This window comes from Microtus oregoni, unplaced genomic scaffold, assembly GCF_018167655.1.
Source record: "Microtus oregoni isolate MIOR12 unplaced genomic scaffold, Mior012 000003F_ref0000135, whole genome shotgun sequence".
Lineage (NCBI taxonomy): Eukaryota > Metazoa > Chordata > Mammalia > Rodentia > Cricetidae > Microtus > Microtus oregoni.
In genome coordinates this window covers 19,829,810-19,856,145 of record NW_024543062.1, presented here as the reverse complement: position 1 = coordinate 19,856,145, position 26,336 = coordinate 19,829,810, and the positions used below count along the sequence as shown (strand labels likewise).

Here is a 26,336-nt window from a genome sequence, read left to right as displayed (position 1 = left end):
GTCATGGCCACCCCCACCCCATGTTTGCCCACTCCTAGGCTGTGCCAAGCGTGTGTCTTCCCTGGGAATTAGGCACCTCCCTTCTAATCCACATGAGCACAAACTAAGCTTTCTGAACTTTGTCTCTGCACACCAGCATGTGTGGCGCCACCTTATTCTTCCTCAGGGTGGCAGGGAATCCCACAGAATGGTCTTTGCATGTGTGTGAGAATCTGGCCCTATTCTGCAGGGAGACAGCTGCCGTGGGGAGTATGCTCAGTTGTGGAGTGCCCTTAGGGCTAAGACTTTCCCTCACCAATGGGGCTGCTATTGCACCTATAATCCAGCCCCATAGTTCACCTGCTAGAGCTTTGTTCATCTAAGCCCCTCTGAACCTGTTGCTCTTCTGCCGCTGGATCATGCACATCTCTGGGGCTGTGCTGGCTAACCCTGGCAAGGATCAGGGATTTCTGAGATGGCAGGATACTGCCCTACTGCCCATCTCTATAGACTGTGAGGTACTACGGCCTCATCTGTCTCTATGGGTGAACCCTACACCAAAGACTGGTCTCTTTTTTCTGTCCTCCCTGACCTGCTGTGCATCCGGTCTGCTTCAGGGGACCTTAGAGAGAGGTACGAAGTGGTTTCAGGGATGGGCAAGTGACTGAGCTGCTGGAGAGGTGGAGAAGGGCAATGGAGATATTGAGAGGGTTGGCATGTGGCCATGGCCTTGTGACTGACCCATGGAATCTGTCCAGTTCATGTAACCTGTCTTATCCCTGCAGGCCTCTCACCATCCAGGGAGGGGACGACTGTTTTCCTCAAGGCTAGGACTAGCCCCAGTGGGCACCCGAAGAGGAAGAGGTCTGCGATCTCGAAGTCAAACTTGCCCAGGGCCCCGGCACCGTCCAGCATCGTAGAACTGCTTGAGCGGCGGGAGCTGGGCTCGTTCCTCAGTACGCTGGCATGAAGGCTGCAGTGGGGGACATGCAGGTCACCCAGGGTCAGCTTCACAAGGGTCAGGCTGAGTTTCACGGTCTCTTAGGGACTGAGCCCTGTGCTGTCATGAGTGCAGGGTTACCTGCTGGGACACTCCTAGTGATAGTGGGTCACAACCTCTTCAGGGAGCCTCCTGCCTTTAGATACCACGACTCCACCTCACTCCCACCCTCAGGACAGTATGTTTCCAAGGGCGAAGGGTGGCCCTTGTAAACAGGACCACAGTACCTGGTAAGCTGGGAAGTCCTTCAAACAGGAACCCCCCATAACAGCGTGCATGCAACTGGCATGTGGATTGGCGAAGGAGTACCCTGGTTCCTCCATGTTGGGCCTTTCTCCTTCTAAGTAGTATTCTCAAACCCTACCTGGACAGGAAGGCCTGGTGCTGCTGGATGGTGTCCAGCTCATAGGTGGATGAGTCGCTCCTTTTGCGGGGCAGCTGCCTTTTGGGGTCCTCAGTGCCATTGCTGCGGGGGATGTCAATGTTGCTGCGGCTCAGGTGCCGACTACTCTCCAGGCTGGAGCCTCCACCACCGCCACTACCACTGGAGCAGTGTGCTGCATTCACCAGGATGCCCGGGGACAGCAGGTCAGCGTCCTGGAATGGCCATGGAGGCTCACTGCCAGGTGGTCCCCAGCCTAGGCCCTTCTTCAGTGTTCTGTGAACCCCTCCCTCCTGACTCCAGGCCCTGCTGGCCACTGCCCAGCTGCAGGCTTCTCACCCAACCAGAGGGGAAAGTCTTGTCTCCCACTGCCCCTCAGACTACTGGCTAAGTCCTAGCAGCCTTCATTCCAGGACTGGCTTGGCATACAGTGATCTCTCCCAGGTGATGGCCACTCTACAACTGGAAGACATCAGGGTCAGACAAAGAGGGAAATAGGGTGTGCCCATCTCACCTCCTAGAACCAGAGTTGTTCCATGCAGTGTAGACCCTGGTGTGTGAAGCCACATGCTCTCCTGGGCTCTAACACACTGCAACGGTTCTCTAGACCCCAAGCTCTAGCCTGCTGCCTGTGCTCACGCACACCAGCAACCCATGTCCTTCCCATCTGTCTGCTGGGGGACACTGAGGTACACTTTCAGCTCTTTTGGGCTGCTGTTGACCTGCCTTGGGAATTGTTCACTTAGCCTGAGACCCAGGACATATGCTCTCTATGTGTCTCCTAGCCCTCTCATCCTCCTGTTTTGGTGGGCAACTCCTGCTGGGCCTTATGGGCTTGGACATTTTGAATGGACAGAATAAACAGAGCATGGATTGTGGTGTGCAAGTCAGTTCCTCAGGGCTCTGGCTGGGCATGCTGCTTGTGGGACACAACCCAGGCCAGCTGATTGCTTGGTGTCCTACAGCAGGAAAGGCAGCCAGTCTCCGCAGTACATCAGAGATAGCAGGCCTTAGTGGGGGTCTGAGAACAAAGGCCGCTCCACCCTCTGCCCCTGCTTGGGTACCTGCATGCTGACCACACTGCCCCGGCGGCTGCTGCTTTGACTCTCAGACACTGGCTGGCCACTGTAGCATAAGGCATCAAACGCCAGGATACCCCCAACACAATCTCCAATCAGGCAGACCTGGAGGCAAGATGGTAGAGGCCTGAGTCTTGCTTGCTTGCTGGGTTGCTAATTGGGAAAAGCACCTCCACCCTCGGCTCCCCCTGGTTCTTTGCCAGCCCACCCTGGAAGGTCTTTCCCTACTTTCTGTCACCACTCACCTGTCCGTTGAAGGTCACACCTTCCTGGGACTTGATAAAGTCTCCATAGGCCAGGTTAGCCCGCTGAATCACTGTAGCAACTGCCTCCTGATACTGGGGTGAAGAAGTGGCCAGCAGGGGCAGGGCAGCCAGGGGGATGTGGTCCTGGCTGCTAGACAGACAGCCCTCATCATGGCTGTAGGGGCTGAGGCTAAGGGGAGGGGCTGTGTCAGCAGAGGGCAGGTAAACTCAGCTTGACCCAAAGGTCTCCTCCATCTAGAAAGCAGGTCAAACAGAGCTACCTGCCCCAGACTACTCATGCAGATACTCCCAGGGAGGCCTTGAGCAGCCTCCAAGAGCCAGGGCCACTGAACAGACTCAACCCAAGGCAGGCCAGCATCCCTACTCTACAGAATTGAACATGAACTCAGCCTGAGGATGGTTCTCCTAGAATCTGAACTTATCTTGTGGCCCCCAGGCTGAGGGATGGATGGTAGAAAGGACAATCTGGATAGAGGACCTAATTCTGGGGAGTCACATACTGTTCAGGGTTTCAGGTGGGGACAGCTGTGGTTGCTTCTCCCTGCGGGCCATGATGGGTGTTGGCAGGTATTTGCCACTCACTTGGAGACAAGGGCGAAGGCGTCAGCACAGATGGGTGGGCAGGGCACCAGGCGGATAGCTAGGTGGCCTAGGGCACTGGGGTAGTGCACACGCATGACGGTGTCGAACACGTTGGTGATAGTATTGGTGTCACCCTGCTTGGAGCTGGGGTCCCCGGCTCCAGTGTCCAGAATGGTGCCTCCATGCAGCACCAGCAGCAGCACGTGAATCTTGGAGGGTGGCGCGGCTAGTGGCTGGCTCACCTCATCCTGCATGGGCAGTGGTGGGTATGAATTCCTTGCCAGGCACCAGATGCCCTAGTCAGTTTTTGTCGTGCTGGGACTTGAACTTAGGACCTCATACATATGTGATAGACAAACATTCTACCCCTAAGCTAAATCCCCAGATAACCTGGATTTTGGTGATCTGGTTATGAGGTCTGGGTTCACAGCCTCAGCCTTCCCTTGGATCCCTGCAAGGACAAAGACTGGAGGAGGTGGTGTGGCCTGACCAGGGTCACAGCAGACTCAAGAAAGGGTATCTTCTAGAGAAACCACCAGGGTTTCAGGCACCAGCTTCTGCTTGGGCAATCAGGCCTCTGGATGCCTGCTGCATGTCCGCTTTTAGATATAGGTCTGGTTTGGCCCAAATAGTGAGGCCATGCTGGTTCAGAGACAGAATCATTAGGAGTGGCCGAGGCAAGGGAAGTAGTCTGGCTCTGAGGTCCTCCACTTGTCACTCAGTCCAAAGCCCTGTTACTTCCAGACTCTAAGACCAAGATCCTCAAGAACAGAGGGGTCCTTGTAGAGGCAGGGTCCCAGTACACTGCAGCAGGACAGGAGAGGAAGAGCAAACCACAAACCTACCTTCCTGTTGACCAGGCCTACTATGAAGTCAAAGTGAGATCCTAAGATAATGCTTAGCTATGCACGGGGGTACAGAGCTATTCCTTTCATAGACAACATGGTAGGTTGGGGAGGCCCAGGCACTGGTCATACAGCTCATTAGCACCAGGAGAGAATAGCCCCCGTCCCTGAGTTCCAGGTACATGTCTGAGAATGAGCCCTGGTTTGTGTCTGTTGAGTCTTGGGGCGTGGGAGTAGATGGGAAAGAGAGTAGAGTGTGCTCATCCTCCAGGGGCTGGGGTAGAACAACTGCACATTCAGGACTGCCCACCATAGGCTGGACTGGGTCCCTCCCATCAGGACCAAGTACAGGGACTTCTCCAATACGATGAGCACAAGGTTATGGGAAAATTATCTACAGCAGCCTGCCAGCTCCTCGACAGGGTGGTGTAATTCAGCTATACTTGTTACCTGAGGGTGGGTGGGACTGGACTGGTGGGGTGTCCAGATTGTCCTCCGTGCACTTATCAGGCTGGACTCCTTACTGGTTAACCCTTCAGGAACCCCCATAAGCCCAGAAACAGCTTTCTTCACATCCAGCCTAAGACAGGAACTCCCCCTGTCCTGAACTCTAGTGGGAACAGAGCTCACAAGAATAGTGAAGGCAGCTATGGAGAGCCAGGGCAACCCCTCCCCCCCACTCAATGTTCCTATCAAGCCATCCTTCCACGAAGGAAGATTCCGGTTTGGGGGCTAGTATGGGCTGAAGGGTCTGACTTTGGATGGCAGTCACCAGAATCAGTGCTGGGCTCCTCCAAATGTACATCCCAAGACAGATCCTGAGCCTCAGGCTCCACCCCTCTCCTGGGGGACAGTCAGAGCTGTGTGCGCTGAGTTGGAAGGCCCTCTGCTTGCTTTGTCTAACATTAAGCAGCAACAACTGACAATCGTTCCCTTCATCTACTACCCCTTCTAGACCTCAAAGGAGAAGCCCCAGGAGGGAAGAGGTGTGCCTGCCTCTCCTGGGCCCTCCAGGGAGACCAGAGTTCCCATGGAGGTGCTATATCCACCTTGGGCAGTCTGCAAACAGCAGGGCAGTGACTGTGACCCAGCATGGGACAACCCTGGCCAGGCCTGGCTCCTGCCCCAGTGTAAACAGCTCTGACGGCCTGCAGGTGGAAGGAGCACGAGCTTAGCAAAGAACCCCCAAAGCGGACACAGGCTCCAGAAAGACGGCTTTATTGGACACACTGAGTTCTGCCTGACTCCAAGGGCCACAGCCATGTCACTTCTGCCTATGCGACTTTTGCTTCCTTCTTTTGCATCCTTTTCTCTTCTGGTGCCACCGAAAGAATGGGAACATGGTGAAGTTCTTAGCTTTACTCTGGAATTTACAAGGTTCTCATTGTATTTTCCCAAGGAGGAGCTTAGTCAAGGTTTTTCTTGGGGGCTGTCTGCTGTCCTTGGTTCTCAGGAATATCATAGAGATGGGGCTAGCTGGTGTCTCCACAGAAGGTGGCAGGGAAAGGGACCCCAGCCTCTCTGGTGAATGTCTGGCTCTGGGGAGCTTTGCCTCTGTACTGGGCCCCCAGCCCCCAGTCCCCTCCCCACAGCCTTAGTCACTCAGTGTCCAGAGCACCCACCTCAATGATGTTCAGCTGCTCCACACTGGAGGCCACCCTGAACTCAGGGCCACTCTGGCCGTATAGACCGTCTGCAACACAGAAGCCACACTAACTACTGGTGTTGTGGACACCTGGTAGCCAAAGGGAGCTGTGGCCCAGGAATCCCGCAAACCCCTGGGACCCACCATTGTGTGAGAACTGGGTAAGACAGGAGTAGGCCACACCCTCACCCCCCAGGCTGGTTACCCTGTGGGTCCTCAGGCTCTGGATTTTCCATTTTGTCCATGAGGTCATTGGAGTTCCATTTAGTGATGTCCTTGGGGAATACTTCCTCATTGTACAGATCCTCTGGGGGAGAAAGAGAGACTTCAGTGGGGACTGGGGACACACTGAACCTCCTATGTTCCTGGAGTCCGCATGCCTAGTGTTCTCAGCTCTGTCTCTTTTTTTTAATATTTATTTATTTATTATGTATACAGTATTCTGTCTGTGTGTATGCTTGCAGGCCAGAAGAGGGCACCAGACCTCATTACAGATGGTTGTGAGCCACCATGTGGTTGCTGGGAACTGAACTCAGGACCTCTGGAAGAGCAGGCAATGCTCTTAACCTCTGAGCCATCTCTCCAGCCCCTCAGCTCTGTCTTAATAGGACAGCCAGGCAGCTGCAAACCAACTGGCCAATCACAGAAATTCCCATCCACACCATATTAAAGGGACATGTAGTATATTCATTATGCTGTGGGCACATCACTATTTAATTCTAAACTATTCCCATTACCTCGAATAGAAGCTTCATGCTTGATGACAAGCAGTCAGGCCTCACAGCATAACGAACTCTCGTCCAGGCCTCTGCTGACTCTGGGCATTTTTAGTGGACACAGTCACACACTGTGTGGTCTTCCGTGCATGACTGTGTCCTCACAGCTCTGTGCTTTTGAGGTTCGACTTCTCTGCAGAGTGTGGTGGCACCTCCTTCCCTCTGCAGACCTACCCTTGTCCCTGTTTATCCATTCACAGCTGATGCTGTTTAACGTCCAGAAAGACACAGCTCAGGGAAGGTGCTGGTGTGAACATGTCACCCAAGATTGGACTCTCATTTCTGCTTCCCAAGAACTGCTCCCAGGGTCGGGCAGCTGCCTGGGCTCAAGCTCATGCTGGCCGCCCTCTCCTCCTTGGCTCCTGGGCAGGACCTGAGAAGCCTGCTGCTTTGGCAGCTGTGCCTTTGCCCTACAGTCTTTTTCAACATGAGGTGTTTTTCCTCTTTCAAGGAAAAAGAGCCAGCTGGGAAGGGTGGGGCACTAAAGACACCCTTCTCCATTCTTGTCAAGTGCAGAGATTGGCTCAGGAATCCCCTGTAGCCCCTTTCCAGGTTGTCTAACTCCAGGACAAGCCAGGACATGGACTCCTCCATGTTCTCTCCCTGTAGGTATGGCTGGCCAGGTAATTAAGATGCCACATGTGGGCAACTCCTCTGCCCCTCCACGCTAGGACACAGGACGAGAGGACCCTGCTCTTCAGCTGTGGGCACGCTCTCATCATTCTGCACTCCTGTTATTTGTGTGCTCTGGGGCTGGCGGGGCTGCCAGCGTGCAGTAGCACCCATCTTCCTGGGCTTGCCTGCTGGCCCCTTTGACTTTGTTGAGAGCATCTTTGTGGTTTCGTGTAAGGCAGTGCTTGCATTTTCCAGCACAGGTGAGCAATTGGCTGTGTGCCCGCTGTACTTATTGCCATTAGTGGGAAAATGGTTAAGTTCATCTAGTTTCTGCTTATTGCTTTTTCTAAAGTATCCACATTAGATGCATATTAATTTACATTAATTTAATGAAGAAAAGCAACAGCACAATAAAACAAGCACAAAAATTGAGGATGCTGTTAAGTCATACTTATGGAGACAAATTAATCTGGGAAAGGCTTTGGTAGAACTCTGTGTCATTTATGAGGTGGGGGTAGGTATGGCTATGTAAGTATACATACGGCTATGTATGTATACATACGGCTATGTAGGTATGGGTAGGCAGAACCTACCTATTCCTGTTCAAGAGAACAGCACTCTCCTTCTATGCCCTAAGTCCTGACTTAGACCCTAAACTCAAGTGAGGTGGCTTCCCAGTGACCTCATCTCATTCTCTGTGTTCTACATCCAAGCCCCAGGCTGCCCCCTGTGACGGTGTAGGTACAGGTCACAGGAGCAGTACAGTGACAGGTGCTTCATACCCTTTAACAATTCTGTGCATTTGGCCCCAGAAGTCCCCACAGGCTGTAGGAGCTGTCTACCTACCTTGTGCATCAAAGAACTCATCTTCCGAGCCTTCATCGGAGTCCCTGGCGATGCTCTGCATCCTCCACTCTGAGATGCTATGTCTGGAGGGGCTGGCTGAAAGGCAAAACCCGTGTGTGATGGTCTGGCCTGCAGAGAAAAACTCTGTTGAGCCAGTCACAGCAAGCAGGGAATTGTGATGGCAGCTTGGAGGGCTAAGTGGGCACCATCAGAAAAGTTCACTCTAGACAGAAATGAAGAAAGCAGGGGCTGAGTGTCTAGGGCCCACCTATGTAGACCACTTGGCTGCCTTGTCCAGGGAGAGCTTGGGGTGTATGCTCAGAGTAGCGCTGGACCTGACCATAAGTAAGCTCCTTAAATGTGGCCCCAGCAGAGCTGACAGGGCAGGGCAGCAGGAAGAAACAGAAGAATAAGGTACTGGTTCACCTCATCCCAATGCCATGAGCCCAGGGCCAGGTGCACTGGGCTGGAAAGGCATGTTACAGGGGCTTGACTGGCTGCATGGGGAGACCCTGCTTCACCTTGTGGTCCAGGATCTGATACCTTGAAGATGTCTTCTCTTACTGGGAGGCCTACCCAGAATCACTCCCCGGAGTCACGAAGTTACAGACTGTCTGTCTGGGGCTTACAGGTAAGTCTGGGGGTGCTGCGTGGAAGAGGCAGCTTCACTTCATGGTAAAGTCCCACCTGGTACCAGTTAGAACGGGAAAGGCTCCACAGAGTTAGCTCTACTATGTCCAGAGGAAAGACCCAGAACTACAAGGACGCAGCAGTGGCCTGGAAACTGGGAAGGTAAGCCTTGAATCAAAAGGCAGGAACCCCAGCTCACCTCCCCGCTTGGAGGATCTCGAGGACTTGGAGGAGGTGGACCACTGCTTCTTCAGGCCCCGGCCCAGGGCCTCCCCATTGCTGCTGCTGGGTTCAGAGGCTGCTGTCGATGCCTGGACCTGAGGGGAGCTGTCTTTGCAGAGCTCCGACGTTCCTTCATTCTCTGCATACTGGGCCATTTTTCGGGACAGCATGAGCTGTACTTCCCTTTCCAGTTCTCGGATGTTCTCCATGGTCAGCCCATACCACTCATCCTGCCAGCACCAGGCCTGCCGGTGGGCCCGCACCATCACCCGCCGTAGGCCTGTACAGAGCCAGGGGACAGAGGCCGTGTGCACCGGGCACAGGGTAGGTCAGCTCGAGTCACTGCTTATTTGTGCCTCAGTTCCTCCATTGCCACCCTAGAAAACTGGCTCCCAGATGGCCTGGGGCTCACAGTGGCCGTACACTTGCAGGGCCAGGCTTGCTAAGTAGAGGCTCTGGTCAGAAGCCATAGTTCACTGGAGGGCCTTCACGCCCCAAGGACAAGTGGCACTGTTAATTCCCAAGAGTCTCCTGTCTCGGTGCCTGGTCTACTTTTCTTGTTGAATTTCCCAAAGAAGAGCAGATTTTAAAATGGGTTGGGTTCTCTTTCTGTCTGTCTGTCTCGTGTGTGTGTGTGTGTGTGTGTGTGTGTGTGTGTTATGCATGTGCATATGTACGGAAGCCACAGGTTGTCAACATTGGGTGTCTTTCCTCTATCGTTTTTCCACCTTATTTTTTTGAGGCAGGGTCCCTAATTGAACCTAGAATTTGCTGATCTGGCTAGACTGGATGCCAGCTAGCACCAGGAATTCTTCTGTCTCTGCCTCCCCAGCACTTGGATTATAGGCATACACCACTGAGCTTCGTTGGTTATGTGGGATCAAAGCTCAGTTCTCAAGGTTCTGTAGCAAGCATTTTACTGACTGAGTGAGCTAGCCCCCCTAGCCCCACATTTCTAACAGCTGGAGCTTAATCCTTGGAACCCACACTGTAGAAGGAAAAGCTGTCCTCTGATCTCTACAGTACTTGCTGCTTTCCCAAAAGATCAGAGTTCAGTTCCAGTACCCACAGGCTGCTCACAATCACCTATAATTCTAACTCCAGGAATCCAACACCCTCACCTGGCTTCCACAGGTCTCTGCACTCACATGCACGTTCCCACACAGACAGACACACAGATTCCCCCCCCCCACAGACATACACAGACACAGACATACACATACACACACACACACACACACACACACAGATACACACATAGACATTAAAAAAAAGCATAGAAGGGAAGTAGCACATTAGTGTCCACACCACTCAGCAAAGGACCAGAGTGTCGGGGTTCTTCAAAAACTCCTCTCTTAGCCGGGCAGTGGTGGCGCACACCTTTAATCCCAGCACTCGGGAGGCAGAGGCAGGCGGATCTCTGTGAGTTCGAGGCCAGCCTGGGCTACAGAGTGAGTTCCAGGACAGGCTCCAAAGCTACAGAGAAACCCTGTCTCGAAAAAACAAAAACAAACAAAAAACCCCTCCTCTCTTCCTAGAAGCACAGGTCCCGGGTTTTGTGTTTGCTGTTTCTTGTTTCTGGGTTTAGTGCACAGATGTGTTTCCCACAGTGTGTTGGAACGGTCTGTCTGGGGAAACAGATATCTATGCGCTGTGCTGTGTGTTTTCTACCATGAGCTTCTCTGACTGAGTCTCTCCTTTCCCACACTCTTATGTGGCTCTAGGTGTGGGGTTTGTTATTGATACAACTGAAACACTGTTTTATTTAGTTCTTTTCCTGCTGGTTGATCTTTGGCTCATTTATATAATGTAGACCAGGCTGGCCTTCAACTCACAGAGATCTACCTGCCTCTGCTTTCTGAGTGCTGGGATTAAAGCTATGTGTTATCATTGCCTGACTAATTTTTCTATTTTGTGGCCCTGAACATGCCTTAAATGTACATGAGTTTCTCCAGAGGACATCCTTGGGGAGTGATGGCTGGTTCTCAGAGCAGCACTCCAAGAGGCTCAGCCCTGGCATGTCCTCAGGCTTTGCCCCTTTCTCCTCCCATGCCCCATGCCTCCTTTCCTCTGAGGGGCTAGCTGTGGAGACCTCTGCGCACCCATGGAGCAGGATGGTACTCTCCTTCAGCCTCAGCTGACTGTATTCCTAGTTTACACTTGAGGGAGGTCTCAGGAGTGAGTCTCAGTTTCCTTTTCTGAGCCTGTCTTTTGGGCTCACAGTCCACTCTAACTTAACATGGAATGTTTTCCTCGTGGGCTGGCTGGAAGGGATGGATGGCACATTGCACTACTGTAGAGGCACAAAGGGAGCAGCTTAAGTTTTGGGAGTTATTTCTTTCATCATTGTATTGTCAGTACAATGATGTTCACCATGCTCAGAGAGGGCTGGGTCATGTCTGCCTGCAGCTCTGCACACCGAGATTCACCCCACAGGAGCTCTGCAGAACTGGTACTATTTCACCCACCTCACAGATGAGGAACGTGGGACTCAGAGAGGCAACAGTGACTGCTATGGCAGCGTGGGGATGGCATGTCACAGCTATCCTCACAACTGTGCCCTCCACCCTCCTTTCAGAGATCAAACTTCAGAAAGCTGAGGAGTCTGGGTTTTGTCAGAAACTCAGGGGTTACATAGGGATGGTGGGGGAATGGGGATCATAGAGCCTGGGAACCACTATCTCCAGGACCAGGGACCCCCAAGCAGGTCATACAGGGCAGACGACAGTAAAGGGTAGGACAAGCCAGCAAGACAGGGGAGCAAGGAAAGGGCCAGGGTAGCACCACAGTTACTGCCTGTGAGATGAAGCCTGTGCTCCTGTTTTAGAAGGTGGGGACTATGGACAGGAGGAGGAAGGCCCAGTGAGGTGGACAGGCTGAGATCTAAGCTGCCTCTACAACACTGTCCTCCTGGCCTGAGGTCTCAGTCAGGGATGTGGGGAGGTAGTAGGGAGGCTGTTTTGGTCAATCCCGGCTACCATGGGTTAGACAGGCAGACTGTAGGGATGTGTTCTATCCTTCTGCCACCTCCACTCAACTGTCATGGACACTGCTGGAAAAGGAGCAGGAAGGGATGTATCTGAGATGCTGCCCCGGGGGTGGAGCTGGTGAAACTGTCCCATGGTGTACAACACCGCAAGGCTGTTGTGTACACATCATCACTGCCTTTCCAGGTGGGAGGCTCTGTACTCAGAGCCCAGTGTGCTGCTGAAGGCACAGGTACTCTAGCATCCATACTGCACGGGGCTGTCTACTGATACCTCCACTGCCAGCGCAGAGTATCTGTTCTGGGTTCAGTTTATGTGGGGGTCTTTGTTCATCTTCTACAAACAGGGCAACAGTACCCCATAATGGGTAGTCATGAGTGTATAAACAGGCAATAGTGCCCCATCATGGGTAATCATGAGTCAATGTGACGAGGGTGGTACATGGTGTCAATGATGTGGCTCTATTCACGCATAAAGTAAGTTTCCCTTGTTTGTGGTGTCCCAAGGCCTCTTCCTGGATGTTACTGTGGGGTCATGAGTCTAGGGCTCCAAGGGAAATAGAGAAGGAGAGCCTTGGGACAGCCTTCCTTGGCTGGGTGCTCCCAGGCATCTGTTAGTCCACCTGTTCCTTGAACACCTGCTCTGGGAAGGCCATGTGGGTGTGAAGGGCACAAATCTGAACCACTCGGCCATCTGAAGTTTCCAGCCTGTGAAGAAGCAGAGCTAAGGACCAGCTAGGATCTGGACCTCCTCAGATAGAGGGAAAAAAGCCTGGGAGCCAGGAGCCCCAGTGGCAGGAGGGGCGCTGTCTGGCTTCAGTGGGGTGCAGGCTACATTATCAGATACCAGCCAGGTCCGGAATGTTTGGGCAATGCATGGACAGCAGGCACACTGGTCACAGATGGCCAAGATAGCGTGGGGAAAGGGAGCTGGGCACAGGCTTCAGGGTCTGTGGTAGCTGTTCTTGTTGTCAACTTGACCACACCTGGAATTAACTAAAGCCCAAGCAGCTGGGCACATCTGGGAGGGAATTTTCTGGATTGGATGTTTGAGGTAGGAAGACCCACCCTAAATCTGGGAGACACCTCTGGTGGCAGCCTATATAAACGGCAGTGAAGAAAAAGCTTTGCCCTTGGCCGGGCGATGGTGCACGCCTTTAATCCCAGCACTCAGGAGGCAGAGGCAGGCGGATCTCTGTGAGTTCGAGACCAGCCTAGTCTACAGAGCTAGTTCCAGGATAGGCTCAAAGCCACAGAGAAACCCTGTCTCGAAAAACCAAAAAAAAAAAAAAAAAAAAAAAAAGCTTTGCCCTTTTCCTGCCTGCCCTCACTGTCACTGGCAGGTCTATTTCTTCACTGGCATCAGAGCCTACTTTTTCTGGGTTCCAGTGTGTGTGAAGACCAGGTGAGACCACCAGCCCCATGGACCAAACGACTAGATTCTTGGACTTTTCATCGGGAGGCAGCCATTGTTAGAGTACTTGAACCACAGCCTACACTACTCTGATAAATCCTGTTTATTCTCTCTCTCAGTTTATCAATCCCATTTCTCTAGAGAACTTAATACAGAGTCACCTCCTAGGAGTAAACTGTAAGTACACAACCAGCATATGGAGAATATGGGCATAGGCAGACGGGCAGGCGTACCCCAGCCCTGCACACACTCACCTGTGTCATGGATGAATCTCTCTATCTTGGACTGCATGCCCCAGTATCGGAACTCCACCTTGCAGAGCTTGTAGGCGCACATGATGGGGAGGAGTCGCTTCTTGTACTCCTGAATCCAGTTGTCAGAGAGGGGCCCCCGATGAGTTTTGATTGACTGGAACAGCTTTGGATCTTCTTCAGTCTTATACTCGCTGGGAGGCACAGGATCCTTGACGATATCGATGATGTCTATGGGGACACCCTGCGAGTGGTCACGTTTGCCCAAATTCTATTCACCCTTTCCAGGACTCATGTATGATGGTGTGTGTATAGGACAAGGTTTCTGGTGACTCCCTGACTGCCAGCCCAGAGCCTTTCCTGTTTCCTTTAGTGTGTATGACACTGGGACTGAACCTAAGGCCTCACACATGCTAAATAAATGCTCTATCACTAAGCTCTATCACCAACCCTATTTTTACTTTTTATTTTAAGACAAGGTCATAAACTAAGTTGTCCAGGTGGCTTTGAACTTATGATCCTCCCATCTCCCCATAAGCAGCTTCAATAACAGCCTGTACTACCTGGCCTGGTTCTTGTAGTTTTTTTCTACAGTCAGCTTGACATACTATAGTCCACGTAAATGGGGTAGTGAATCAAGGAGACAATGGGAAAAGAATTCCCGTGAAGAATACAGGGTAGGGAAGGATAGACAAGACTGAGGAACCTTTCCAGAGTAGGGTGGCGTTTTGGCCACAGGAGTAGAACAGTGTTGGATTGAGGTGGGATCTTGGGGACCAATGGGATGCTTGTCAAGGACATACTGTGGAGGGGATGAAGAATCAGGATGCAATGGTCCTTTGTCACTAGATGAGGCCCCTGAATAGCACCTAAGCAAGTAGACCTGGGCCAGAGACTACCATCTAGAAGAGGCTTGCAGAACCGTGTTAGGCCCTCAGATGTGTTTTGTTTGCCATTTTGTTAAACATTTTGTCAATGTTTAAAAATTGGGGAAATTTCACATGAAAAATCTCCAACTCTGATTTCTCTTTTAAAAGAGTTAGCTGGGCATGGTGGTGTATACTTTTGATCCTAGGACTCGGGAGGCAGAGGCAGTCAGATCTCTGTGAGTTCTAGGCTAATCAGAACTACAGAGTAAGACACTGTCTAAAACAAAAAAGCTTAACAAATGGAGACCACCTCCTGCAGAGTGACATTAGCTGGAGAGCAAAGCAGCAAAGGCCACCGTCACTCCAGCCACAGACACCATAGTGTGGGCCAGTCTACTGTAGGCATGGCATTCACAAGCAGCTTTTAGCCAGACAGTACCCCAAGAGTCCACAAGCCCATGTATAGGGAGGAGAAAGCCGACAGACTTGGCATGCACATTCAGGACATGGAAGCCTGTCCTGCCTCACTCTGTGCCCCATCCTACCCACCACCTAAGAATCCAACATACTCTCAGGATGAGATCAGGCAAGGGCAGAGGGACAGAGTTAGGGTGACCTGGGGTGGCAATGCTGCCTTCTAGGCTTCAGCTGTCATGCTCACCTGTTATCAGCTGGTTCTTTTCCACAGGAGACAAGCTGAACACATCATTGTTTTCCCCAGTATCGGTCTTATAAAAGGTCTCAATGTCAATGGAGAACTTCTCTACAAAGGGACAGGTGAACCTGAGAGAAAAAACATCCACTGGGACTGAACCCTGGAGGGGCTGTCACTAGCTAGCAGTCTGTTGGACCACACTGAAAACAAAGTAAAGTGGGTAGGTGGTGTGGTCGATTACATGATAATGCCCCCCCCCCCCAGGCTCATATATGTGAATACTTGGTCCCTAGTTGATGGAACTTTTTGGGAAGGATTAGGAAGTATGGCCTGGTTGGAAGAGGTGTTTCACTGGTGGTGGGCTTTGAAGTTTCAGAAGCCCATGCCATTCCCAGTTAGTGCTCTGTCTCCCTTTGCTTCATGTTTGTGGATAAGGTGTAAGTTCTCAGCTACTGCTCCAGCACCACAGCTTCCTGCCTGCTGCCATGCTCCCTATTGTGATGGTCATGGACTCATCCTCTGAAACCATAAGCCCCAATAAACTCTTCTATAAATTGCATTGGTCAAGGTGTCTATTCACAGTAAGAGAAATGTAACGAAGATAGGTGGAGTTAGCTGAGATGTGACAGTCACGTCTATTTCCTATATTGCCATCTTGTCCTAAGCCAGCATGTGGGAGAGAAAGACAGGGATGAGAGCTATTGAACTTCCTTGGTAGCTTCTAGAAGCTTCCCACATCTGGCATCCATATGAGTATGGTGTGGTGGGAATGCATCCACAGCCACAATGGCAGTGTGCTATGAAGTCAGTGGATCTGGGCAGACATTCCTGGTATGTGACACCAGCAAGTAGCCCACTCTGAAAACAGAACAGCTCCTTTCTGGGATGGAGAAGTGCTCTCGGAAATCTTAAACTAGCTCTCAGCATTTTCCAGGTGTGGGGTTTGAGGGGAGGAAGCCCTGGGAAGCTAAAGGGGAGTACCCTTGCTCAATGAGAGCTAGCACTGGGGAGAAAAGAGTGAAGATCCCCTGTTGGGGTTCTGAGAAAAGCCCTGCTTACCAAGGGATGTATTAACAAAGCTACAGAAGCTTTAGAGTCCCAGAGTTGGGAGACTTTGGACCATCTGGTCTACCTTCAGTTCACACTTCTTCCTAGTAGGCTGTCTCTGTTCATGGGAACTTAGAGAATGTTCATTCCCTGAACTTTCCTAGATGCCAGCCCTTGCTCAGTCCCTGCCTTCATGACTTCAATTGCCATTTCTTGGAGGCAGACAATACAGGGGCATCTGTCCCGTTCCTGCACGTGACCACCTGTGAACCATTAGGGGACATGTGTGAGGCAGAGTTTGATGCTTGTAGGGGTGCAGGGGGTTGAGTCTGCCAGGAGAATTCCTGGACACACGCTGTGGAGTTCCCCTAGCAGATGGCATGCTGAGGAGGTAGAGGCAGGCACACCTGGTTCGGGTGTAGGGGTAGGCATTCCAGGACTCCTCCACCACCCGCAAGGCTGCCTTGGGCAAGATGGCACGGAACCAGCCAGGGATGTGCATGCCCACATGATACACCTTGTGGGTGTACTGCCCAGAGCCACCAGGACCATCTGTGTAGGGCCGGTTCTCCAGGATCTCCACGCCACTGCCTTGTCCATGGGTCTCGTTGCGGCTTTTCTTCTATGGGGGAAAACATGTTGATGTGTGGTCAACATAGAGAAGAGGCTCAGAGGACAGAACAGAAAAGGTCTTCAGCCTTGAGGCTGGCTCTTTCTGTGTCACCTTAGGACACCACGGCCTCCTAAATCTGCACTGTGGCTCTATGAGCCCCAAGCCGTCTGAAGGAAGAGAACAGAGCCCTGAGTTTTTTCTTTAACTATAAGTATCAAAAGCACAAATCATCTATTTTGACTCTATCTATCCTAGGGCTGAGCTTTCCCAAGATGCCCATTTTCCCCCTTTTCTCTTCTTCCTCCTCCCTGTCTTTGTGACAGGGTCTCTGACTGACCTGAACTTCCTTTGTAGATCAGGCTGGCCTTAAACTTGAACTCACTTGATCAGCCTTACTTTGCCTCCTAAGTACTGGAGTTAAAGGTGAGCACTGCCACACCTGGCCTCTTCTTCCTTTTATTTTCTTTGTTTATTTTTTGAGACAAGGTCACAGCATAGGCAGGGATGGTACTGATTTGCATTTCTAGCCTCCTAAAGGGGTTACAAGTGCGTGCCATTTCTCCAGTGCTGGGTGCCTACTCCTGCTTCTAGGCAGTTTTGTACTGTTTGTTCCAGGCACAATAATTAGGCAAGAAAAAGAAATAATAAAAGGCATCCAAACTGGAAAAGAAAAAGTAAAAATCATTTTAGTTTGTCGAGAACATAATCTTTATATAGAAAACTCTAAAGAATTTTCCTTAAATCTCTTAGGCTTAATTAAATGAATTCAGCAAAGCTTCAGAACACAAAATCAACACACTAAGCTGAAGAACACAAAAGGAAACTGGTTGTGTTTATAAAAGCATTTGTCAGAACAAACAGGAATCCATTTGACCAGAGGTGAAAACTGAAGACCACAGAACCAAAAGAAACTAAAGACCTACACAACTGGAAAAGCATCCTCTCTTCATAGGTTAGACTCAACATTGTGAAGACAACAATAATCCCAAAGAAGCCTGCAAGACCTGTGCAGTCACCAGCAAAATTCTAGTGTTTTTATTTTGTAGGAGCAGCACATGGATGCTACAATCCATACGTTATTGCAAAAGGTCCCAAACATCTGTAAACAACAATAAAAACTAAAGCAAGTTGGAATCTCACCTCTCTGTATTACACAAAACCTTGTACTTGAATGGTAGCAAGAAGGTAGAAACCATCCAGCTGGCCACCATCTGAAGAAACGGTATACCCTGGCCCGGGAGATGACTCAGCGGGTAAGAGTGCTTGTTGTGCAAGCACAAGGATCTGAATTCAGAACCCTGGAAGCCATGTAAAGCCATGTGTGACTGATGCATGCCTGTAACCCCAACACTGTAGAGGGCAGAGACAACAGGATGTGGGACTTGCCAGCTGCCTAGCTGCTTCAAAGGACAGACCCTCTCTCAAAATAATAAGGTGCAGAATAACAGACAGGACATCTGGCATTGCCCTCTGTTTGCTTAGGACTTAAGGGGTTCTTTGGACACACAGGTTTACTGGTGGCTAAGAAAATTCTGTTTCCAGAAATGGCACTGCTCCCAAAGGTCTATTCACTTGCCATGAGCCCACCACAGTGGTGCTTATGACCCATGTACATTCTATATGTGCAAATTCTTGAATTAAACATAAAGAATGATAGGTGATATGCTTGCCCTAAATGGAACATACCCAGTACCCCAATCAAGACTCAAAGAACACTGTGGAATTGGGGACAAAGAGAACATAAAGCCTGAAGATGGAGAGGTGTGCTGTAGAAAACTGTCTTCTGGACACACAATGCCATTGTGTTCATGAACTCATTGTAGCCATAGTTACTACTACACAAAGTTGTCCAAGACTGGGGGAAGGACTCAGGGGGCCTCTGGCTGTAAATGGTGGCTTGGGGAGGGGCTGTCAGCTGTCACTTTCTTCAGTGGTGTAGCCAATGCTAAGTTGCCCATGCTCCAGTAAATATTTTCCCACTCATGCAGGCAACCCTAATTAAATGCACTGGGCGGCATGCGCACAAAAGTCATGGAGGTGGGGGACCTTGCTGGGATTCAGTGGGATGGAGCAGAGATGAGACACTGTAATAGCAAGGGGGCAAAGACAACTAAAATTCATTGTGCACATGTACAAAACTGTCAAAAACTTAAGATGAAAACAATACAGATCAGCTGGGCTTCGTACTCATGCCTGTAATTCCAGCAGAAGCAGGGAGATTATGAATTCCAGTTCAGCCTGGGCTATTTAAAAAAAAAAAGTCTCTTTGCAAACAACCACCACCGGGGCTGGAGAGATGGCTCAGCGGTTAAGAGCACTGACTGCTCTTCTAGAAGACCCGGGTTCAAATCCCAGCACCCATATGGCAGCTCACACTGTCTGTAACTCTAGGATCCAGCCTATATGTATACATTTATACATATAGGCTAAAAACACCAATAAAATTAATAATAATAATAATAGAAAACAACAACCACCAAAACAGAAAAGTAAAGAAAGTTCCAGCAAGATTGTTCGTGGGTAGGGCCCTTGTCACCAAGCCTGGCAACTTGATTTCAATCCCTAGGACCCACATGGTAGAAGGTAGAACTGATTCCTGAAAATTGCCCTCTGACCTCCACAGGCGTGCCATGGAACACATGCTTCCCTGCCCCTTCCCCCCCAAAAAAGAAAAATGATTTTAGAGAGAGAGGGAGAGGGTCTATCTGTGTACTTCTGGCTCACTATGCAGACCAGGCTAGCCTTGAACTCACACAGATCTCCCAAGTTCTGAGGTTAAAAACGTGCCACCATGCCTGACCCAAATAAATGTAATTTTTTTAAAAAGTGAAGAAAAACCCAGAACTACCCAAGCTAGTGAGAAGTCTCCGAGTTGCACTGCAAGGAAAAGTTTTACCGCCATGAAAACTCCGGCCTATGAGGACAGCTGGTCCCTGTCTGCCTTGGGAAGACAGTTAACTCCAGCTGTAATAAGTATTGGGTATGGTCTACAAGGCTCCAAAGTCCATATATTGCTCAGGTTTGTTTCTGAGAAAGGACTGAGGGTACAGGGTTGAAGACTCCGGAAACAGAGAGGTGAGGAGGGTTCAACTGTTCTGACTTAGTCATTGATGCTTTCAGATGGGACTGGGAAGAGCAGGGCTTGATCTGGACCTGTAAGGTGACAGACAGGGCCACTCAGAACACACTGGGGCTGAGATGTGCATGCTTTCACTGAGGAGGCCCACGGGGAATGCCAAGGCTGAGCAGACACCTCTGGACCCTATCTTTGTCTGCACCTGATCCTCAAACTGGTAGAATGGGAGCACTCCACATTCTGTAAGTGAGGAAACCGAGACACAGGGTATTGGGTGCAGCTCACTCAAGGTGATGGCTGACTACCAGACTACAGACACTTGGGACAGTGTGGAGACAGAAAGGAAGAAGCTGAGATAGCTTGAATCTCAGGGACCACACACGCATTCCCTCCTGTTGGGTGGGCCTGGTCCTAGACTACTGATCTGTAAGAGTGGGGCAGCCATGCCTGAAGTGGTGCTGGCAGATACCATGTATATATAGGAATACACACAACTCACAGTCTCCTCCAGGCTGTTGTCCGAGTGTTCTCTTCAGAACGCATCTAGACCGTGTATGCCCTGCTTTGGGCTATCACTCTTCTCAATATTCCAGCTACTGGACGTGACTCAGCCTCCCAGCTGAGCAATGCTGTGTTATAGCTACTATTTATTTATTTATTTATTTATTTATTTATTTATTTATTATATACAATATTCTGTCTCTGTGCATGTCTGCAGGCCAGAAGAGGGCACCAGACCCCATTACAGATGGTTGTGAGCCACCATGTGGTTTCTGGGAATTGAACTCAGGACCTTTGGAAGAGCAGGCAATGCTCTTAACCACTGAGCCATCTCTCCAGCCCCCTGTTATAGCTACTTTTAAGTGTTACTGTCTACTTTACTGCAGAGGCCCACAGCAGGGTCTGGGTTGGGGCCAGGCACAGGCTGCTTGGAGAGACAGCCAGGGATGCTGGGGTGGAATTGTGTGTTCTGAGATCAGCCTATGATTAGGAAAACTGAGGACTGTTGCCCATTACTGGGCTTAAGCACTGAGGCTGTTGGTCAGAATGTCTATGTTCACGTGACTTTTCTATACACATGTGTGAGACAAGCGTGTGTGTGTGTGTGTGTGTGTGTGTGTGAGAGAGAGAGAGAGAGAGAGAGAGAGAGAGAGAGAGAGAGAGAGAGAAGAATCCATGGATTCAGGGCTCTGCTAGGCAAGACAGCAGGACAATGTTCTTAGAGTCGCCTGCAGACAGATATGGTGTGAGAGAGAGAGAGAGAGAGAGAGAGAGAGAGAGAGAGAGAAGAATCCATGGATTCAGGGCTCTGCTAGGCAAGACAGCAGGACAATGTTCTTAGAGTCGCCTGCAGACAGATATGGTGTGTCAGAGCTGTACGCTGAGCATTCGGGAAGCTAAGCCAAGAGGGAGCTGTGTGTAAGTGAGTAAGGAGGGGAACAGACAAAGACTTACTGGGAGGATGTTAGTCACGTATGGAGAAACTGAAGAACAGGAACCAACTGTGACCCTACTCGGTTAGAATGACAGAGAAGCAGAGGAGGCAGCAGAAGTTTTGGCAGGGACCCCAGCATTACACAGGGCCACAAACTCCGTAATGGACAGGACTCTCTCACCGGCTGCTGTTGACAGTAATACATTCCCTGATAGAAACACTAAAACTCTCAGAAGAAAATGCAGGGATAGGTCTATGAGCTTGGATTAGACAAAGTTTATACATGCAACACTGGAACTGCTAAGATTGTTTAAAAAGGCAGCTGGGGGCTTGATCTGATCTTAGGGGTGACCAAAATCTACTCATGGGGTAATGGACATAGTGCCTACAAGGAAGATGGGAGGTGGTCCCTTATGAGGCAGAAGTGGGTGGAAATGACTTCCATGGTCCACAAGGGAAGCTAAAGTGCATCCTTCAACAGGAAGCCAGCAGAAACATTCATCGCAAAAGACACAGAAACTGGATTTAATGAAAACTGATAACATGTGTTTTGCAGAAAGAAAGTTAAAAGAGCTTGTATAATGCAAGAGAAAACTTGCCAGTAATATCTGATGCTAGGAATTTGTATCCAAAAGATAAAGATAATGTCTACATCTCAACAACAGACCAATGACACATTCACAAATGGTCCAAAGGCTTGAACAGTCATGTCTCCACAGAAGACATACACAGGGCCAGTGAGTGCCTGAAGGTTGCTTAACAACACAAATAGTCAGGAAACACAAACCAAAACCAACCAGAAAGCACCAAGCCTAATGCAGAAACTGGAGCCCTCACATACAGCGAGTGAGGGCGGAAACAGTGTAGCAGTCCCTCATAGATAGAAAATCTAAAGGCAGGCACAGAGGCACAGCAGAGGAAAACCTATTTCCTCACAGAGTCTGAATGCTACTTACACACAATCACCAAAAGGGGTCAATCAGCACACGGGAAAACATGGTACATTCATCCCACTGAACAATCTCCAGCCATAAAGAGGAATAAGACACTGATACTGGCTGAAAGGTAGACGAGCCCTGAGGACATGTTAGGTGACAGAAGTCAGACACAAAAGGCTGCATCATGTGATCCCATTAATGAAAATGTCCAGAAGAGGCAAACCCAGAGTTCAAAGCCAATTGTTGGTTCCCAAGGGCTGGAGTGAGGGCAATGGCACATTCTACAGGTAACAACTATGTCCTACACCAAAGTTACCATACTATACAAACTAGTGATTTCTACTTTTTTTTTAATATTTATTTATTTATTATGTATACAATATTCTGTCTGTGTGTATGCCTGCAGGCCAGAAGAGGGCACCCTACCCCATTACAGATGGTTGCGAGCCACCATGTGGTTGCTGGGAATTGAACTCAGGACCTTTGGAAGAGCAGGCAATGCTCTAAACCTCTGAGCCATTTCTCCAGCCCTACTTTTTTTTTTTTTGAGACAGAGTTTCACTGTAACAGCCCTGACTGTCCTCGAACTCACAGAGATCTGCCTGTCTCTGCCTCCTGAGTGCTAGGACTAAAGTCATGCATCACCACCACCTGGCTGTGATTTCTACACTTAATACACTCAAAACATAGAAAAATATATGTACCCTCTGTGTAATCAGTTTTAATTGTGAACTTGACACAATCTAGACTCATCCTGGGAAGAAAGACTCAATGAGAGCTTATCTGGAGCAACCTGGCTTGTGGGCATGTCTGTGGGAGCTGTCTTGATTAACATTAATACTGTGAGAAGACTCAGCCCACTGTGGGTGGTACCACTCCTTAGGTTTGGGTCCTGCCCTGTGTATGAGGACAGAAGTTATATGAGCACCAAGCACGTATGCATTCATTTCTCTCTGCTCTTAGCTGTGGATGAGATGTGAGTAGGTGATTCGAGCTCTTGCAGCCTTGACTTCATCCTAGGATGGACTGTACCCTGGAACTGTGAGCTGTAGACAAACTTTTCTCCCTTAAGTTGCTTGTTGTGATTTTACCACAGCAACATAAAAACAAGGACACCTGCAACCATATACATAATAGTTCCATACTGTGGGAGAATTGTCTGTATTCTGTCAATCATGTTTTAAATAAACGTTGATTGGCCAGGCAGGAAATATAGGCGGGAAAACCAGACAGGAAGTAGAAATGATGTAATTAAAACAGGAGAATTCTGGGAAGGAGAAAGTTGATTCCTCCCACTCCTGTCCAGATCACCGAAGCAGCAGGATGTGATCTGCCCCACTGAAAAAAGGTACTGAACCACATGGCTAACATAGATCAGAAAAATGGGTTAATCAAGATGTGAGAGTTAGCCAGTGAGAGGCTAGAGCTAATGAGCCAATCAGCTTTATAACTTATAGAGATCTCTGTGTGATTTTCTTTGCAGCCAAACAGTTGTGGGGTACCGGGCGGGACAAAAACCAAACAAATAGGTCTGGCCGTCCATGTTACACTATATCACATCCAGAAGGTGGCTTCTGTACAATTCTGTCCCCTTCAGATGTGTGGGACTCACAAAGCTGCTCTAACAACAAACAAACCCCAGTCTTGCCTCTTGTATTCACTAAGGTTTAAGAAGAGCCAAATAGGAGAGTGGGAGGTGGCTTGGTGACACACACAAAGCACCTAGGTCATCTCTATGTGTCCTTCCCAGTGTCTGAAAGGTCCATTTCCTGTTTTATAGATGCTATGTTTGAGGCAATGGTGACTTTAAGTCCAGACTATGCTTCTATGGTGACGTGATGACATTGCTAAGGCTATCCTTGGTCAGCTTCCCAAGCAGCACGTATGTTCATGTGCACACATGCTCAGTATACTGATAAGTGCAGATACATGTGTACTCTTGGATGCTCCTCCCACACAAACTTCATCACTTCAACCACCCCAGAGCCTGACTTCTGTAGCACACAACGTGGTGTCCAGCTCCGGGGCCAGGCGTGACTAAAGTCTCTTTCAGAAAGGAGAAGGAATGTCCTGGGGTGGAGGCACAGCTTTAATCCCAGCTCTTGGGAGGCAGAGGCAGGTGGATCTTGGTGAGTTCTAAGCTAGCCAAGAGTACATAGTGAGACTGTGTCTAGAAGAAAGGAAAAAGGGAAGAAAGGAAGAGAGGAAGGGAGGTGGTGTGGGAAGTCCTTCTGTATATGTGTTGCTTTTCTTAGTTAATGAATACAGAAGCTGGCTTGGCCTGTGATAGGGTAGAGTTAGGTGGGGAAGATTAAACTGAATGCTGGGAGCCACCATGGAGCCGCCGGAGGAGAAAGACGCAAGCTGCCAGATGGAACCTTGCTGGTAGGCTACAAGCCTCATGGTAAAATATAAAATAATGGAAATGGGTTAAATTAAGATATAAGAGCTAGCCAATAAGAAGCTAGAACTAATAGGCAAGCAGTGATTTAATTAATATAGTTTCTGTGTGGTTATTTCGAGTCTGGGCAGCCGGGCACAAACAAGCGGCCGGCCTCCTGCTACAGGGAGGGAGGATGGATGGACTGGTCTTGGGACTGTGAGCTAGGTTTGAAGCGAGCGGATGTGCTATGGCACAACTTGTTTTACCTCTTACATCAGCCCTGTGCCTGCAGCTGGTAACTGCAGGCCTGGAACATGGGACAGCACTACAGTGACCTGAGTGACAGTAAGGTGGGAGCTAAGACAGTGGTGACTGTCTGAGCAGATCCAAGAGTCCATTTCTGCTGTTTGAGGCCAGCTAGTGTGTGTGGTTCTTTGTACGGCACCAGGAGGCTAATACACTTGCCTGCTGAGAAGTTTAAAGAGGAGATGGGCCAGTTACAGGGGTTGGGGAACCTCAGAGGTCTCTCAGAGTGGAGACAGGGTGCAGAGAGTCAGGAAAAACTGAAAAAACAGCAGGGGCAGGGAAGGCTCTTCCATAGAGACCCACACAGCACTCACCCTGTTCACTGAAGCACATCTAGGCTCGAGCCACCTCCAAGCTGCCTGTCAGACTGGCCAGCATGCTCTGCTCCTCACAGGCTCTAGAGACACCATCCCACCCTTCCAACCCCTGCGGTAGTGCTGCCTCTCTCATCTGATCCTGCCTGCCTCCTCCCTGAGCTGCTGTGTCCTTTCCTCTTCTTATACGGACAACAGTTAGTCAACCTGGGGTAGGACTAAGATGATCTTATCTCAAAAGTCTTAACTAATTATATATGCACAGGCCCGAGTCTAGATGAGGTCGTACTCTTGAGGTTGTACATGAATAGGAACTGGGGTTGGGCACTACTCACCTAGCTAGGTAGTTTTATTGATGACCTCCTGTGGTTAATCTTCAGCCTATCTGTCAGAGAAACACTGACTGTTGATCCCTCCCCTGCCTAATAGGAAAGTCCTTCGCCTCCTGGAGTGGTCCTTGTGCTTCCTGCACAGCCACACAGGCTTTTCCCCAGTGGCGGTGACTCCATGGGCGGGCCACACCATTCTGGCCTTACCACCCACAGTATGCCCGCTGGTTATATGAGCATTTGAGTCCTGGGGGTGGAGTGTCACTGTGGAAGGGACATGTGGGATCTAGTCCTCACAAGCAAGCCAGTCCTCTACAGGCTGATCCCGGGGTCCCACTGGCCACAGTAATGAAGGGAGCAACAAGCCCTCATAAAGCTGTGGCTTAGCCATACCAGAGAAACAAGCTCTCCTCAGCCTCCCTATGCTCTGCCCACACAGGAAGCCACTACCACATCCCTGCCCATGGCCATTCCTAAATAGTATGTAGTGCTGCCCACCCTTGGAACCTTGAGTTGGCAAATAGTCACCAAACCTCCATGGGACCTCTGAAGGAAGGCTGCAAAATGAGAACCCCTCCCCAGCAGCTGTGCTCAGAGCTGTCCAGGGTACTGACCAAGCCCATCCGGCCACCACGCACCCCCACCTCCGGCCAGCAAGGTCTTGCTTAGGACCCCCTAGAGGACAGTATGGGTACTGCAGTGGTTTCTGCTGGCCTTGACTCCCTGGGTACAGAACTTGCTCAGGCAGGTGAATGGTTCTGACTCACCAGCTTGGTCTTTTCTACAACCTGTTCCAGCTACTGCCAAACGAGCCTCTTTGCTATTCACTCAGCTGTCTCCAAAGGCCCTTCAC

The 26,336-nt window shown here is 50.1% G+C and overlaps 1 protein-coding gene across 9 annotated transcripts in view; it reads right to left on the bottom strand.

Moving 5' to 3' along the window:
* Pitpnm2 (phosphatidylinositol transfer protein membrane associated 2) overlaps window positions 1-26,336 on the bottom strand; it is a 138,482-nt gene that overhangs the window by 9,903 nt on the left and 102,243 nt on the right. For 8 of the 9 annotated variants that reach the window (XM_041649151.1, XM_041649143.1, XM_041649142.1 and 5 more), the window contains 12 exons: window positions 16,497-16,711; window positions 15,049-15,170; window positions 13,522-13,749; window positions 8,845-9,147; window positions 8,016-8,111; window positions 5,984-6,085; window positions 5,756-5,826; window positions 3,289-3,536; window positions 2,686-2,875; window positions 2,426-2,545; window positions 1,344-1,576; window positions 774-952 (listed from right to left, as the gene is read on the bottom strand). In XM_041649151.1, coding sequence (XP_041505085.1) covers window positions 774-952; window positions 1,344-1,576; window positions 2,426-2,545; window positions 2,686-2,875; window positions 3,289-3,536; window positions 5,756-5,826; window positions 5,984-6,085; window positions 8,016-8,111; window positions 8,845-9,147; window positions 13,522-13,749; window positions 15,049-15,170; window positions 16,497-16,711 — 2,107 coding nt within the window. Of the gene's footprint in view, window positions 1-773; window positions 953-1,343; window positions 1,577-2,425; window positions 2,546-2,685; window positions 2,876-3,288; window positions 3,537-5,356; window positions 5,497-5,755; window positions 5,827-5,983; window positions 6,086-8,015; window positions 8,112-8,844; window positions 9,148-13,521; window positions 13,750-15,048; window positions 15,171-16,496; window positions 16,712-26,336 lie in introns of those variants that run through there. The other variant, XM_041649150.1, reaches the window with a different exon arrangement.